Source organism: Marmota monax, unplaced genomic scaffold (assembly GCF_021218885.2).
Source record: "Marmota monax isolate L192 unplaced genomic scaffold, Marmota_monax_Labrador192_F-V1.1 WCK01_AAM20220418_F8-fsc00089, whole genome shotgun sequence".
NCBI lineage: Eukaryota > Metazoa > Chordata > Mammalia > Rodentia > Sciuridae > Marmota > Marmota monax.
The window spans coordinates 2,546,227-2,563,758 of record NW_026694744.1 but is presented as its reverse complement, the minus strand read 5'-3'; the positions used below and the strand labels follow the sequence as shown (position 1 = coordinate 2,563,758).

Here is a 17,532-nt window from a genome sequence, read left to right as displayed (position 1 = left end):
GTCAATAGTTTTGCTTTCCTCCAAAACTTTATCACATCATAGATGCTTATGAGTAAGTTAAAGCATTCAAAAATTTATGTTAATACAGTGTGTCAATGCATGCCAAAAGAATGATTGATTTTCTTGGGTATCCATAGAAGAGCCTAAAACATGTCATTAGATTTATTATATGTGACCAGCCAGTGTACACCAGAGAAAATGGTGGTCACAGTAAAGCAGGGAGCTGAAACTTCAAATCTCGGTTCTTGTGTTCTGATGAAATAAAATTTAAAGTCTGACTCCAAAAGTCATGCAAGAGAACTTTATTTTAGTCTAGAAAGTAAAGTAAAAGCAAAATGAGGCTTAAGCAGAGAACACTCTCCAGATAGAGTGAGCCATCTCTGAGCAGAGAACAGCAAGGAGACAATGCTGTCTACAAATTTATTACTGTTTGATGTTTACCAGGGGAACTGGCAACACCTTCTGTACTCTTTGCCAATCAGGTGTTCAACTCCTACTTCACATTGGATGGTGAAGTTTTTGATCTTAGTTGGTCCTCTCCAGAACTGTCATGATGGCCATCCTATTTAGGGGGGCTTCATCTACAAGTCAATCTCATGTTAATGTGGGCACAGTGGGCAATAGCTGGTCAGAAGTTACCTTAGTGTACCTTTACTGTTAAAGGAATCTTCCTTCCTAGACAATTGGAGACACTTATAGCCATAATTCCTAGCTTTACATCAACCTCAGTGTATCCTGTCAAGAGTTAGTCCCATTAATTCTTTTCTCTTGATGAGTTTTACAAATAGCTCCCTTGCTACTGTTTCTTTTTTAGAAATTAACTACCACCCTTTGCTTTCTCATCTATTTTGGAAGTCACTTAAAGAAGATCCTAAAGTAATTTAAAGAACACTTGTGACCTTGCCTGCATTTCACTGCTCATTGGTTGCTACTACCTAACAGAACACGTAAAGCCAAACATGGTGATATTGTCATGATATAAAGTAACAATCACACCTTTTCATTGTAATCTTGGTGCATTGTACTGAACTCCTTTCTGTTTCTAGATTCTTAATAATTGCAACTGTGGAAGTGTGCTCCTTTTTGGTCATAGGAACTATTCTTTTGCCTTTTGCAGGCTCCCTTTGTCCAAGTGTTGAGTTGAAGTTTTCATTGCTTATTCTCTGTGCCCTTTGGCATTACCTAATGGTTTCCTGACCAAGTCCTGTGAGAGAAGTCAGCGTCAGCAGTCCCGTTTTGCTGAGAGATTTTCTTGTTCTTTCCAGCACAGAGTTCTCTAAACAAAGGCAGGGTTATCGCACGTACCCGAGTGCTGCCTGGGAAAAGCAGGAGCTGTAGTTATCAAAGTTGGAACCTTTATGAAATATGCTTTTGTCTCCGTTTTTGTTGCATTCAATCAGATCAACAAGTGTTGGCTAAGTGTTGAGCGTGGTTTCCTGTAGGATTGTGTAAGGCCCTGCAGGACAATAAACGTTTGGGGGACACTGAGTAATGTAGCCATTTCTGACCCAGCAGCCAAGAAAATGTGAGCCGATTTGCTGCTACTGGGAAGAGGACAGCCTCAGCTGTGTTCCTGGGAGAGCAGATTAACTTCACCACAGTGGACCCAGGCGACCAAACACGCCAAAATGGTGCGTTTTAGTGGCAGGTGGCTATGCACTGTCACATCCTACAAGAAAATAGATTCAGATCCAGGTGTCATGGGGCTTGAAATTATAGGAAAAAGTAATACCAAATTATGAATATGAAATTGTTGGGGCTTCCCCTGGCACTTTGGAAGGTGTAATTTGGGGACCAGAGGCTTAGACTGCTATTGTGAATTTACTGCTTGCTCAAAATCTCATCAAAAGCTATCAAATTGTGCTATTTCCTCTGCTAACTGCTTTTTATATTGACTTTGTAACTGCTTTCAAAAAGACAGAATTTTCACTTATATCTTCTTTATACTTTCATGATGTTAATTTAGCTATAAATATTGGTTCTTAGTTTCCTGAAGTCTCCCTAAATCAGAGACTTGGTGGTATTTTAGGCAGACATAGAAAGATGAGAAGGTTAAGTATATAGTTACACTCAAAGTTCTTGTGGGCCATGATCATTTCATTGGATTTTTAAAAACAGTACAAATACATCGTGCTCTGCATCACCATTTCTCAAGCTCTATGTGCACATGGATCACTGGGATCTTGCTAAAATGCAGATTCAGATGCACTAAGTCTGGTGTGGGACCTGAGAGTCTGCATTTCTAATTAACTCCCAAGTGGTGCCAATGAGTAACTTCCAAGTTTTAATTTGTAAGAAATATGATGGTATAATACACCATCAAAAAGGGACTGGTTCAACCTGATTTTAAGGTAATGAGTGCCAGGATGGGAAGTCTGAAACAAATCTACAGAGTAGTTGCTTTTTTTTTTTTTTTTGACTTGAGAATTCAAGAGATCTTTCTGCCTCCCATTAACTTCTATGCCTAGCAGTTGGAGGCAGGGGGATGAAAAGTGAAATTTGATCTTCGGGGGTTCCTTTCATTGTCTTCATTATTTTAACTTTACTATGGTCTACTTTTAAATTTTGCCTAGGGAGTGGGAAGGTGAAGGGATATCTTTCCAAAACATGTACTAGGGTGCTGGGCATTGTTACTACCACTTTCTCTTGACTCCTCATAACCCTTCAAGGTGGCTATTGTTTTTACTCCCTTTACAGATGGGGAAGCTGAGGTTTGGCAGGGTGAAGTAACATATGGGGTTGCATAGAAACAGCAAGGATACAAATGAACCGAAACCTGATGCTTTCACCCACATCAACCTAAGCAGCATTATGTGGTAAACTAATCCAGTTTGTTTAGCTCATGGATTGATCACTTTTTGTTTTGCTCCTAAGGGAAGTGCCCCAAAAGAGTGCCTTGGGCAGAGGGGAGGTAACAAAAGAAAAGTGGTTGCTGCAAAGAAGAAGAAAGGGCTTACAAAAGCTCTAGAAAGTGCTGAACATGAATTTCACACTCAAAGTAAATTTTAGTCCAACAGGAATAGCATTGAAATTTTGTTTTCTTTGTGAGAAAATAGTCCTCCCAAAATGTCTGGTTTTTCAATTCCTTTCAGAGTAATTAACGTATGGTGTTCCAAAATACTGAGGATTTGAGTGTCCATGTTAGAGTTTCTGTCTGTCATACTATGCCAAGATCAACTCCAATTTTCTCTGTCCTGCATGTGAAATAGGAATTTGTCAGGTTTTGAGGAGCTGGTATTTGGGTTTGACCAGCATAGTAAGACTTCTTAAACCACTGCCTGCCACCTGATTCCGAGTTAAGCTTCTTGATCCTGTTGAGACTTGCCATTGTGCTCTGTTTAGTTATTTAGCATGAAGATAAGCGGGTCTGGCTTTGGGCAAATATTTGAAGATTAAGTTTGTCACTGAGTCCTCAGATTTCTCTTTCAGACCCTGCCCAGTCCCCTCTTGGAGAATCTTCCTCCTCCTTCTCATACTCCCTCCTCTACTGCCTTCTCAACATATGTATTGTTTAACTACTTGACACTAATCAAAATCATTAGCTAAAAATGACATGTAAAATAAAAGAATATAACTGAACCAAGTAAAAGGACAAGGAATTTCTGTCCTCATCTCTCATTCTTAAAGAAGAAAACTGTAAGGCAGCATCATGAGCCAGTCAGGGAATAGACTTTTTGGTTCAATAGCTCTATTTAAACACCCTCCTTGGGTGCCTCCTACGCCTCTTCGGTACCACTTAAAATTTATTTCAATCTTTAAGGTCGCATGTTCTTATTGACTTTCAAAATGTGAACTTCTTACTCTCATAATATTCTTTCCTTAAAAATCCTAAATAATCATAGTGATTACAGTCCTGTTAATTCAACATGTGCCTTTTGTGTATGTAATAGGTTACATAATGCTTACTGGCTTCTTTGTAGAAAATACTGTATTAATTGCAACTAGAGTTTTTTTTTTTCTTCCCTATGCTTTAATATCTCTCTAGTTTTATGTGCTTATGGAAATAGGCAGCCTGGGCTATTTGGTAAGCAAATCAGTATTTCTATTCTACATGGGAGGTAATGAGAGTCCAGCCAAATCCCACCTGCTCCTCTATGGAAATAGATTTCTGTTTAATGCTAACTAGGTGTAGGATCTCATTATATTTTGAAAAGTTTTTCTTTCACCTTCTCAACTGAATTTCCCTTTAATAAGGGGGGTGGGGAAAGGCTGAGCAGAGAAGGGTTTGCCAGGTGTTGGACAGGCATTTGAATCAACCAACAGTGGTACCTGATCCTTGTTTATTTATCGTCCTAATACAAGGAAGAAGTCATTACATTTCTAAAAATTAGTCATCACCAATTATCACCCCTATATCAAGTGAGACCATAGAAATGCCTTTAATTTAGAATCTAGACTATTTAGAGCAGAAAGGGGAAAATACAGAGACAGAGCAAATAGAAGGGGAACAGTGGGTGCAAGCCTGAGTGTGAACCACAAAGCTTGTATTTGAAGAAACTCATCAGGAGATGACAAAAGCATGCATCATCAAAACAGGGCTTTGAAGTTGGTTAAGGAAGCCTTGGAGTCCACCTTGGGGAGGAGAGTTCTGAGGGACTGGCTCTCTGAGATAGAACTTCAAAGACATGTGGCTCCAGGTGTTTGTTACATAACAACAGCATATTGCAGACCCACATGCACGAGATGTGACCCCCATCTTTGTGAAAATAAGCATGTGCCTGTGTATATTTGAAAAAAAAAGAATCTAAACTTACATTCTTTCACCTACTTGTAGTTCTTGGTTTTGTAGAATAAACCTATATCACATATAATTTTAGAAATGAAAGAAAAAAATTCACAATGGGCAAGATTTTGAAATGAACAATTATGTTGAAATTAGACAAATTTTATTTTGTCAGATGCAACAAGCCTTGTAAATCCTGGGTGATTTATTGAAGAATCTTGAGGGCTTCATACATTTCTTCATTTCTACTCAATATTCTTCTTCTCTTCAACAGACACAGGAAAATTTGTGGATGTGTCAGTGGTTTCTTCAACTCATTATTTATTTATTTATTTGTTTTGCAGTGCTGAGGATTGAACTCTGGGCCTTGTGTATGCGAGGCAAGCACTCTACCACTGAGCCACCTCCCCAGCCCAGCCACTCATTAATTTTTATATAAAATTTTGAAAAAAAAATTTTAAATGTGATGCATATGAAAGTTCCATACATAGAAAAGTGTGTATATCATCATGAACTGCTGGGACTTTGGGTTTTGCATTTTATAAAGTGTACTTAATGTCATGAATTTATTCAGCACCTGAAAAAATTCTAAAAAACAAACTTTCTGTTCAACCAACCAGATCTATTTAATTAGCACTCTTCTTTAAAGAGTAATATTTTAGCTGTAGGCATAAAAGAGATTTGGCAAAAGTTTTTATACTTTTCTCTTTCTGCTTTATTAGTAAAAATTTTAAATATAGAAATGCAAGTGTGCCCTGAAGCTCTGTCTAGTGTTTGGCTCCCCCAAAGGGGTCTACATCTCACAAAAAGTATACCTGCATGGTTTCCATGAATTTCAAGCAGATTCTCAGCTAGCTGTACATTTTGGATGTAAAAAAATAAATTTAAACTGGATGAGGTGGTACACGCCTATAATCCCTGTGGCTCAAGATTGCAAGCTTAAAGCCAGCCTCAGCAATGGTGAGGCACTAAGCAACTCAGTGAGACCCTGTCTCTAAATAAAATACAAAATAGGGCTGGGGATGTGGCTCAGTGGTCGAGTGCAGCTTAGTTCAATTCCAAGTACCCCCCCACACACACACCTCAAAAAAAGAAAAGCTTATCTAGGCAGGCATATGCATAGAGTTTCCAACCAAGGCAGAGATGTAAGGATGGTGTGACATCTGCCTCTGTAGATCCTGCCAGCTCCACTCCACCCTGATCTCTGCCCTGTCTCCTAGCCCCAAGCAAAGAAACCAGTGACCACTGTGGACAACATCCACTGTGCTCAAAAGAATCCACTCCACTTTTCTACCTCTGCAAAAGAATTATCCTATTTTAAAACTCAGTGGAACAATATCCAAAGCAAAAAGTTATTATTTTTAATGAATAAGATTTTCACTACTTCTGTCCATAAGTCAAGCAAAGGCCATGGAGGCCATTTTAGGAATTAATAAATAGTCTCCTCATTATTAATAATAAATAGCTCTCCTGTGAGCTGTCCGGAGTGCCATTTTTAAGTAAATAAAAAAGGCAAATCAATAATAAAAGCTGGTTTTCCAAATTCCCTCTTTCAGAGTTGCATGGTGTACGTCAGGAGGAAAGGTGGCTTGGACCGATGGTGGTTTATACAACATCTGGCTATCTTTCTTAGTCTCCTTTTCTTTTCATTTTGGCCATAGTGGGCTCCTCATAGTCCTGAGCCAGTGAGAATTGATTGGATGGATTTACCTGGCACCTGCCTCCAGTCAGACAGAGCAATGCCTGTGTGGGTGCTTCCTGATCAAGAGTGATAAATAGGATGCAAATATCTTCTTTTTAAAGCCCAACCCTGGCATAGCCAGAGGAAATATGAGTGATGGTGGCTCGGAACACTAACTTTTGCTTAGAGCTTGAGAGTTAAACTTAGGGACCCGTGTAGACTTTGGCTCTAAGGAGTTTGAGGTAAGTAAATTATCTCAGATCATCAAACAAAGATCTTAACTAGTGGACATCTAACTATAAACAATGATGTAGTTTGAGAAGGCAAAGAACAAAAGAAAGTTTATCTCTGTGGCTTACTGCCTAACATAGGTCTTTTTCATGATCAGATTTGAGATCAGACTGAAGTTACAGCAACAGTCTTTGAATTTATTTTTCGAAAATACCTTACTCAATGCTTTACATGCTTCTGATAGAAAAGCAAGAGTGTTTTACTCTGTAAATGTACTGATTTTTTTTTTAGGTCTTTTAAATCTCTTTTGATATAAATTGTGTTGAATTTCCAAGTATTTTCTTCCTTTTATTCTATCTTGAGGAATCACTTTGATTTTAAAATCTCTGAAATATTTAAAATTATACCCATATCCTTTTTGGAAGATCTGACCATTACAATGTCATCTGCCATGATATTTCTCTCACAAACCACTAGCCACATAAATGGAGGGAAATTTTAGTTGATGAATTAATTCATATATGGTGAACTCTCTGAACTGCAATTTTTTGAAAATTTTATTATATCCTATTCAATTCAACAAACACCTAAGGAATGCTTAAGGAATAAAGAACATTGTGATAAGGTGGTCTAGAGGGTGGTGTAAAGATGGTGAATTTATGGTGCAGACCAGGAAATGAGTTCATTATTCAATTCACAAAATGCTTTTAAAAATCAACATATTTGGGTTGGAGTTGTGGCTTAGTGGTAGAGCGCTTGCCTAATACGTGCAAGGCACTGGATTTGATCTTCAGTACCACATAAGAAAAAATAAATAAAGTTTAAAAATATCAGCATATTTATAAAATTCAGAACAAAGGCAGTAGAAAAAGCTGTAGGTATGTGTGTAGCTATTTATAATCTTATTTTTTTAAATTAGCATATAGATTAGTCCTAAATGAGAAACAGTTGAGTAAAATATAGGAAGGCTGAAAGAGAACCTGGCTAGAGGCTACACTCATTCAAATTATTTTATTTTATTTAGGACGATAATATGGATTCAAAATCCATTCTAGAAGAACTTCTTCTCAAAAGGTCACAGCAAAAGAAGAAAATGTCACCAAATAATTACAAAGAGCGGCTTTTTGTTTTGACTAAAACAAACCTTTCTTACTATGAATACGACAAAATGGTGAGACTCTATTCCATTGTTTTTATACTGTTTATTATTTTTCCTAAGTCTCCACAAAGTACTTGATTACAGTGAAAGAATATCAGGTTTCTCAGCTTGTGCAGTAAAGATCAACTGGTATCCACTGATTACACTGCCCTTCCTTAACCAAAGTGTGATGAATTCAAAATGAAGGGTTTTAAATTTTTTTTTTATTTTGGGATAAAAAGCAAGAGTGTTTTTATTTTGTACATGTTGTTTAACTTTACTAAAGCAAATTTAACTTTATAAGCTCCGTGTGGTGGGGCATACCTGTAATCCTAGTAACTTGGGAGGCCGAGGCAGGAGGATCACAAGTTAAAAGCCAGCCTGAGCAACTTAGCAAGACCCTGTCTCAAAATAAAAAGGGCTGGGGATGTGGAGATGTGGCTCAATGGTTAAGGCCTCTGGGTTCAATCTCTGGTACCAAAAAACAAAACAACAACAAAAAAGATGACTTTAGAATAGTAGTTCTCAACTGAAGGCATTTTTGCTTCCCAGGGAACACTGGGTAACTACTGGAGATATTTCCAGTTGTCACAACTAGTTATGGGGCAAGTACTACTGGCATCCAGTGAGTGAATTCCAGGATGCTACTAAATATCCTACAATACGTAGGACAGGCCCCATAGCAAAGATCTCACCAGCCCCAAATATTAATAGTGTTGAAGATCAGAAATGCAGCTTTAAAACAACACTGGATAAACAAATATCTCTGTTCAGGTGAGAATTTTAACTTTGTAAAAACACACTAAATACTGTCATAAAATTGAAATGAAGTGAAGAAGCTTTAGGGAATTAAATTTCTTGATTTTCCTGAGTGTATTAACCACATGGCAGGTGATTTGAAACACATTTTATGATTCTCCCTTTTCTTTTGGAACTGGGGGGTCAAACCCAATTTTATGATTCTCAAACAAAATTTTAACTAGTACTTAAACACTTGCTTTTGGAGTATGTGTGTGTTTACACTTGACTACTCTAGAGAAAGGGAAGTGATTCTCCATTGATCATACCATCTCCAAATCTCTCTCCCAATCATAACTTTAGCTTTATGCTTTTCCCTATGTACCATGGCGTATCACATGAGAAATCTAATATTTTGTGTTTTAATTCAGAAAAGAGGCAGTAGAAAAGGATCAATTGAAATTAAGAAAATCAGATGTGTGGAGAAAGTCAATCTCGAGGAGCAAACACCAGTGGAGAGACAGTACCCATTTCAGGTAAAACAAGGCACAACATCACCTCGAGTAGTTGATTCTTCACTTTGACATTTTCTATCATGAACTCAGTATATCTAGACAAATAACAATATTGCAAAACGCTTTGTTAAGAGAATGATGACTTGGAATATTCCCGAATGGGAGTTGCACATTTTGCTAAAATTCTGACTACCAATCTACATCCCTGGAGGGAAGGGAAGCAAGATGAGAGTATAAACTGCAATGGCCTGACCTGTCTCAGCTCTGACAATTTCTGTTATCAAACATTGCTGAGTGTCTCTGCTGGGTTCCAGGTAATAGAAACATTATACAGAATAAAATATTCACCCTGCCCCAAGGTAATTTACAAGGACGTAGCAAAATAGACTAACAAACAAGTGGTAAGACGGAGGTCAGCATAGTATATCCACTGTGCTCCAGGAAGCGGAAGCTAGCTTTGCTGCTCACGCCAAGATGTCAGGTTAGGAAGGACAAATAAGAGTTTAAGCCAGCACAGAAAGGAAAGGCAGCAGAACAAAAGACCAGGAGTGTCAAGGCACTGATGTGTGAGATAGGAGTCACTCTGAAAAAGAAGCCTCATGAGAGAGACAGAGATGATCCAGGAGAGGTGGACAGGGCAGAATCATGAAGGACTTTGCACATCATTCTAAGAAATTTTAATTTTACCTTGAAGTATGGTATACTACGGAGAGTATCCTTTCAGTACCTTTTGGAAGTGGCTTGATTTAAGTCATGCCCCACTTTTATTATATAATCAACACTTCTTTCTGATTTAAAGACAGATGGGTTGTTTTTCTTTTTTTTTTAAACATATTTTTTTTTTAGTTGTAGATGGACACAATATCTTTGTTTTATTTATTTATTTTATGTGGTGCTGAGGATCTAACCCAGTGCCTCATGCATACAAGGCAAGCGCTCAGCCACTGAGCTACAATCCCAGCCCTGGATGGATTGTCTTTCAGATGGCCAGATTATCCAGTGCTAGTATTGGGGACCTGTAGTCAAAAATGAAGTACAATAATACAGTTGCTCAACAACCCATATTTCCAAGTATAACTACATTACCCAATTGGGAGAAACCAGGGAAGAGTGTGCTCATGGAAGAGGCTACAAACTCACATCACAGAAGCATAGGGTACTCAAAGGCACACAGACTTTGGAATCCTGCAGAGCTCCTAATCCTACCAGGTGTATAGCTATAAGCACATACTCAACTTTTCTCTGAGTATGTTTTCTCATTTGTTAACAAAAAGGCATACTCATATATTTTTCATAGAATCGAAATAGGATTAAAATATTATAGTACCTAGGAAAGAGCCCAGAAACTAGTAGGTGTTTAATAAATTTATTAAACATTATTATCAAGAATAGAATAAAGTAGAGAGGGATCTTGAGAAAACACTATAATCTTCAAACATTTAAACAAGTTTCTTTAGAAACAAACAAACAAAATAATATTTATTCTGGAGATTTCCAGGGTGCCATACAAAGCAAGACTAAAGTAACAAGTAGACATAGTTTTATTCAATGTAAAGATGAACTGTAAAATGATCAGAATATATGAAGACCGATAGATGACCTGAAAAAAATAAAGAATATTCCATCCTTAGACATATTTTTAAGGATAAAGCAGTTGGTTTTCAATGGGCTGTAAAAGGAATTGATCAATGGGCAAATGGATGGGCCAGAACCCTTGTAAGACACACGTAATGTCTAACATAATTCTCCACGGTCCAGGGCATCCCTACTGAGACCTCAATGCTCACCGCTGTCAGATGCATAATTTCTATGATTTTCCAAAGATTTGAACTGTCTGGGATAAAATAAATTGAAAAGTGGAAGATAAAAACAAACAAAAAGTATAGATTTTTCTCCATCTAATTCCAAAGCTAATAAACAATATATTATATCAAAATGAACCACATTCTTTCCTTTCCAGATTGTCTATAAAGATGGACTTCTCTATGTCTATGCATCAAATGAAGAGAGCCGAAGTCAGTGGTTGAAAGCATTACAAAAAGGTAATAAAAATGTCATATAAAGGAGACTCATGGATTGAATTCTCTTGAGGCTTGGTGGAGGAAAGATAAAGCAGTAAAAGGACCCAATGCCAAGAAATAATCTACTGATTTTCCTACTAACCTCAGGGAATATGCCAGACCCATCCTCCTTTTGCATTCTCATTGTTAACAGACAGGAAGCCTGAGGATCAGACTCCCGCCCCCCATCCTGCTCAGCACAGAGCTCGTTATTGTGTCTTGCCAGCAGCTGGGGAAGCTAAGCCACCTGCTTTCCACCCACTGTGCTTGCCTTTACCAGGGCAAAGTCCAGGTCTTACTGGGACTGTGTAAGTCCTGTAGCTCCTGTATTTTCAATTTTTATAGAAAGTTCCTCTTATTGTCATTATTAGGTGGTGGGAGTGTTGCAGTGCAAACTTTTGGACTGGATTGGAAAAAGAATTAGCTACCCAGGAATCTAAATCCACATAGTAGGAAATCCTAGGAATCTTGACATGTGAGACCAGCAGCTTAGACAGCAGGAAGACAAGTAATGTGCCCAAGAAATTCCAAGGATCCTTTGGAACCAAAATCAGAAAGTTGTGTTTTAGAGTCTTTATTCCTTTTGCTTTCTGTGATTTTTGTAATAATTTTCAGTAATGAAGTTTTTTAATGCCAGCATTTTTAGCTAAACTGAACTGAGTTAAACTAAGGGAATGATTACAAAAGCTGAACACCTATTTTGGGGGCCAAATATTTATATACATTATCTTATATCTTCCCAGTGACTCAGCAAAATATTTATTATTATTATCTCCATACACTTCCTTGAGTAGGTTCTAAAGGAGGAGCAGATCTTCTGAGATTAAAATAAGAAATCCCCCACCTAGCAGTGCTTCTTAAACGAATCTCTATTAAGACCCTGTAAGCTTTTCTGTTGTATTTCAAAAGAGGCTAAATTGTTATAGATTTAGTATTATACACCAAGATTAGAAATTAAATTCTTTGGATAAAATATTGATGTATTCCTATAGTTTTGTTTTTGTTTTTTTTTAATATGTACCTGTTCCATGAAAAGTAGCCCATAAGCCATTCATTAAACATGTCAAAGTCATGAAAGACAAAGGATAAGAAACCATTCTATGTCAAGGGCAACTAGATAACTAAATGTCACATTGACTCTGGAGTGGATCCTTGATCAGAAAAAGTAAGTGACTATAAAGGACATAATTGGAACAGTCAGAAAAATGTTTAAATGTGAAATTCATATTATTAGTAATATTTTATCACTGCTAGATTTCCTGAATGTGATGATTGTATTATGGTTATATAAGAGAACACTCTCTTTTTAATATATATATTTTTAGTTGTAGATGGACACAATACCTTCATTTCATTTGTTTATTTTTATGTGGTGTGAGGATGGAACCCAGTGCCTCACACATGCTAGGCAAGTGCTCTACCACTGAGCCATAACCTCAGCCCCAGAATGCTCTTGTTAATAAAAGTTACACATTGAAGTATCTATGGTTGACATTATTTAGGTCATAATACCTGCTATTCACTCTCAAATTATTAAGCAAAATTTAATAATGATAAAAATTTTAGAAATAATGATATGTATAGAAAGAAAGAAAAAGCAAAATGTTTAACTAATAATTGGTGAATATCTGTTAAGGGTACATGAATGTTTATTATACTATTATAACTTTTCTGTACATTTGAGTGTTTTCAAAATAAAAAGTGAAGGGAAGTGTAAGCTATAAGAATTTTTGTCTCCTTGTTAAGATCTAGTCCTTCCATACTAGATCTATGGATGAATTTCTAAAATTCAACAGCAAGCTGATTTGTATATGCATTTTTACTAGTGTTTTTTAAAGAATGATATGTTATTGTGTTGTTCTCGCTATGCACATAGCTAAACTTTTTTCTTTGTGGTTTATTAACTTCTGAATGAAAGACATATCCTTCAGGAACCACTGGCTCTTACCTCAGTTATTGGCAAATGGAGTTTTTATTGTTCTGCAATGACAGTGCTTGCTGGCTGTGTTTCTCCTCTTGGGCCAACATCTGCTCACATCTTGTTTCCTTTCTACCTGCTCCTCAGAGATAAGGGGCAACCCCCACCTGCTGATCAAGTACCACAGTGGGTTCTTCGTGGATGGGAAGTTCCTGTGCTGCCAGCAGAGTTGCAAAGCGGCCCCAGGATGTACCCTCTGGGAAGCATGTAATGCATGACCCCTTGTTGGACTAAAGCCTGGGTGGATGGCTCCCCCCCATTAGGACCAAATTTCTAGATTCTGGAACACTTTGCCAGGAAACCTCCCATTGTTCAAGACTTCTTACTTGGTGCCTGGCAATTTGGCCTAATTATTAAAGGCATATGATTCAGATTGGGTAATAAACCATATAATCACTTCACTGATAACGCATACAGTGGTTTCATTCTCACAGATTGGGCATCTATTTCCATGTAAGGGTGGAAAAGAAATCAACAAATATCATAAGAACAGAAAGCATGTAATAAATTTATTTATGTATTCATGAATTATTTATTCATATTCAATAATTATTAAAATATCTTGTATGAGCCAATCAAAGAGGAATCGGACAGAAATACTGACCCCTAGGCTCATATGTACTACCTAACCAGATTAGTTATCTGTGACTAAAATATAGGATAGATACGAGGTATAAATTAATAGTTTATAGAATTTAGAGGAACTTGAATTTTCAATCCACATTTGCAAAGTTATCAATAATTGATGATAGAGGAGTGGTGTTTGAGTTGGGCATCATACAGGAAAGCTACAGAATTATTCCAGATGTTGTGTTTGAATTCAGTGAGTCTGGAGTATTGTTCACACAATCTGTTTCATTCTCTTAATTCTTTTTAAAAATTATTTATTTATTTATTTATTTATGTTTTTGGTACCAGGGATTGAACTCAGGGGCGCTCAGCCACTGAGCCCCATCCCCAGCCCTATTTTGTATTTTATTCAGACAAGGTCTCACTGAGTTGCTTAGCGCCTTGCATTTGCTGAGGCTGGCTTTGAACTCTTGATCCTTCAGTCTCAGCCTCCTGAGCCACTGGGATTACAGGCGTGTGCCACTGTGCCCGGCTCCTTCTCTTACTTCTTCTTCTTCTTTTTTTTTTTTTTTAATATTTTTTAGTTGTCAATGGATCTTTTATTTTATTTATTTATTTATATGTGGTGCTGAGCATGGAACCCAGGGCCTCACGCATGCCAAGCAAGTGCTCTACTGCTGAGCTACAACTAGTTCTTAACATTAGTTCTTAACATTAGTTAGTTAAGAGCCCATTAGTTCTTAACATTCTCTTGTTTTGTTTTTGTTTTATTTCACATTTCTTCTGATAATACTTGGTTTTACATTTCAGATGCTGATCTGCACATTGCCATCAATGAAGAGAAACACAGAACTCCCTTTTTCCCAGACAGGGTGGTAAGTCAATGTTTTTCTTTGTTTGTTTGTTTGTTTTAATGTTTTTCATTCTCAGGATATATTAAATGAATGAAGAGTTGCCAGATTCAAGACCAGAAAATGTAGACTTCATGCAGACCACTTAGCAAAGAGAGGAAAAATGTGAGCAATCACTACTACTTATGGGTGGTATCAAAATGGATTCAAATAGAACCATTGTAACATTTTATATTTTTGTATTAACCACTAGGTCTTTTCCTAACCAGTAAACCTATAAATAGTGACACACACACAAAAAGGGTGAATGGGAGAGAAGTACTTAAGATGGTGTCACATGTAACCAGCAATTATTAATATCGATCATTGTTTCCCTACCACCAGCATTGCCAACACTGACTCCTGGAGATATCCCAGTGACGGAATGAGACACAAGCATAAAACAACATCATTTTTCCCTCCGTGATTCCTCCAAAGCTGCCAGAAAAAGTCTTAGGCAGATTCCATAGTTTTCATTCACTTTCAGATGATGTTTTGCCCTAATTGCTAGTAGTCACAAGAACAGCCTCTGAATTGTCCCATCCAATGTTATAATCACATGACTCCAAACATTATTTTGAGTTACACCTTCACCACTTTACCTAACTTGAGTTGGCATCAGCTGGCAGCTTGCTTTGGAGGAAGGGTCATAGAGAGGCTAAGATTTCTTCTGACCCTTTCAGGGTTAAAGCCAAAGGGGATCTAGTGAAAAAGAGATGCTCCTACATAGCTGGTCCTATCGTGATTAGGTATCGGTAGCACCTGAGTGAGCTTCCTAATGCTTATTCTTGGTCTTATGTGAGAACCATGTGAAGATCTAAATAATTTGAATTTTCAATCCACATTTGCAAAGTTATCAATATTTATGACAGAACAGATGTCTTATCTTTTTTTGTGTGTGTGGTGCTGAGGATTGAATCCAGGGTCTTGTGATGCAAGGCAAGCACTCTACCAACTGAGCTATATCCCCAGCTCCTGAAAGAATAATTTTTGTTATTTTAACCCATCAAATGTGCAGTGATTTGTTATGGCAGCCAAAGGAAACAATTATTATGGTTTGGAGTTTTCACTTTGTTATCAGCAACATTGCTGTTTGGATTTGGATACTTGCTCCAGTCCTAAAGCTTAAAAATTATGACCCTTGGGCCAGGGGTGTAGCTCAGTGGTGGAATGCTTATCTAGCATGCACAAAACCCTGGGTTCCATCCCCATCATTACATTAAAATCATGGCCCCAACAGCAATGTCCAGATTCAGCAACTCTATACAGACAGAGGTCAAATAATGGTTGACTAAGGCCAGAGTGGAAATGGAGATTGGCTGTCAGTGCACACAAGGGATTTTAATAGGGTGATGGAAATATACTAAGAACAGATTATGATGGTTATACAACTTGATAAATTTAGTAAGAGTCACATAATTCTTCACTTTAAAAGTGTGAATTCCAATGAAGTTTGTTTTAAACAAATCTAAGAGCAGAAGATAATTAAGAAGTTAGAAACGATTGCATCTCACCTCTGGCAGGAAATTCTTTGGGAAATGTGTTGAAAATTATCAGCCAAGCAAATCAGTGACTAAGGGTTCCTAAGCCTATTCTGATTATAAACTGCCCAAATGAACCAGAGTTCAGAAAGGGTATTGTGAAAAGCATTTTTTTCTCTGTTTTGTTCTTACCAAAGCACTAAATAGAAGACATATTTTCTGAATGGTAGAAATAAAAATCAGCTTGATAGCCATTCTATTCAGATTTCCATTTAAGGAACTTTCCAATGCATTTATCTTTAGAAAGAACCCATTTTATAGCTTATATATATCAGTATCCTGTGTAACAAAAATTTTCCAGAATGTCAAAGCCTCAACTCCAAATAAATGATATACCTGAAAAAAAGGAAAATAAATTTGAAAAAATTAAATTTAGAGCTCACACATGTGTGCTCACATGCTTGTACACACACACACACACACACACTCACAATTTTTTTTAATATTTATTTTTCAGTTTTCGGTGGACACAACATCTTTATTTTATTTTTTATGTGGTGCTGAGGATCGAACCCAGCACCCCGCGCATGCCAAGCGAGCACGCTACCGCTTGAGCCACATCCTCAGCCCCTCACACAATTTTTGATGAAGTATAAAGCACACAGATCCTAAGTGTTCCACTTGATGAATTTTCACAAACTGAACACATCTGTATAAAACACATTCAGATTAAGAAACAGAACATCATAGAACCGTATGTTCCCTTCCAGTCACTATAGCCCATCAAGAGTAATTGCTCTCCTAACTCTCAATATCATAGATTATTTGCCTGGTTTTGACCTTTACATAAGTAGAATCATAAAGTATATAGTCATTTGTTGTCTGTCTTTTGTTCAAGTTATGAGATTCACATTGTTTTAGTGTATGGTTGTAGTTTATTCTTACTGCTTACAGAATTCCATTGTATGACTATGCCACTATATTATTTTGTTATTGCTGCTCTAAGAAATTACCACAAATTCAGTGGCTAAAAGCAACACAAATTTTTTATCTTATAGTTCTGAAGGTCAAAAGTCTAAAATGGTTCCACAGAGCTGTATTCATTCTGGAGACTTTAGGAGAGGATCTATTTTCTTGCCTTTTCCAGCTTTTGAAGGTTATCTATATTCTTTGGTTCCTGGTTTCTCCCTTCATCTTAAGAGTCAAGAGGGTAGTAGCCTCTCTGTTCTTTGACCTCTGCTTCCATGCTCATATCTTCTCTCTAATCCCTGACCATCTTCCCTTTTAAAAGGGTCCCTTTGATGACATCAGTCCCATATCTATAATCCAGAATAATGTCTCCACCTCAAATTCCTTAATCACAATCTTCAAAATCCTTTGTATTATGTAAGATAATCACAGCATCTGGGAATTAGGACATGATCATATTGGGGAGCTATTACTTAATCTTCTGCAACCAGTGTATTTACTATTTTATCCTCTTAATGAACACTTCAGTAATTTCCAATTTTTATCTAATTCAAAATA

At 37.1% G+C, this 17,532-nt stretch overlaps 1 protein-coding gene across 4 annotated transcripts in view; it reads left to right on the top strand.

Moving 5' to 3' along the window:
* Positions 1–1,452: 1,452 nt before the first annotated feature.
* Bmx (BMX non-receptor tyrosine kinase) overlaps positions 1,453–17,532 on the top strand; it is a 47,541-nt gene continuing 31,461 nt past the window's right edge. For all 4 annotated transcript variants that reach the window (XR_006847148.2, XM_046424340.2, XM_058572570.1 and 1 more), the window contains exons 1-6: positions 1,453–1,631; positions 7,660–7,806; positions 8,943–9,047; positions 10,987–11,068; positions 13,152–13,271; positions 14,445–14,509. Coding sequence is in view for 3 of the 4 variants with exons in the window: in XM_046424340.2 (XP_046280296.1) it covers positions 1,629–1,631; positions 7,660–7,806; positions 8,943–9,047; positions 10,987–11,068; positions 13,152–13,271; positions 14,445–14,509 (522 nt within the window). In the remaining variant the exon portion in view is untranslated. The remainder of the gene's footprint in view (positions 1,632–7,659; positions 7,807–8,942; positions 9,048–10,986; positions 11,069–13,151; positions 13,272–14,444; positions 14,510–17,532) is intronic.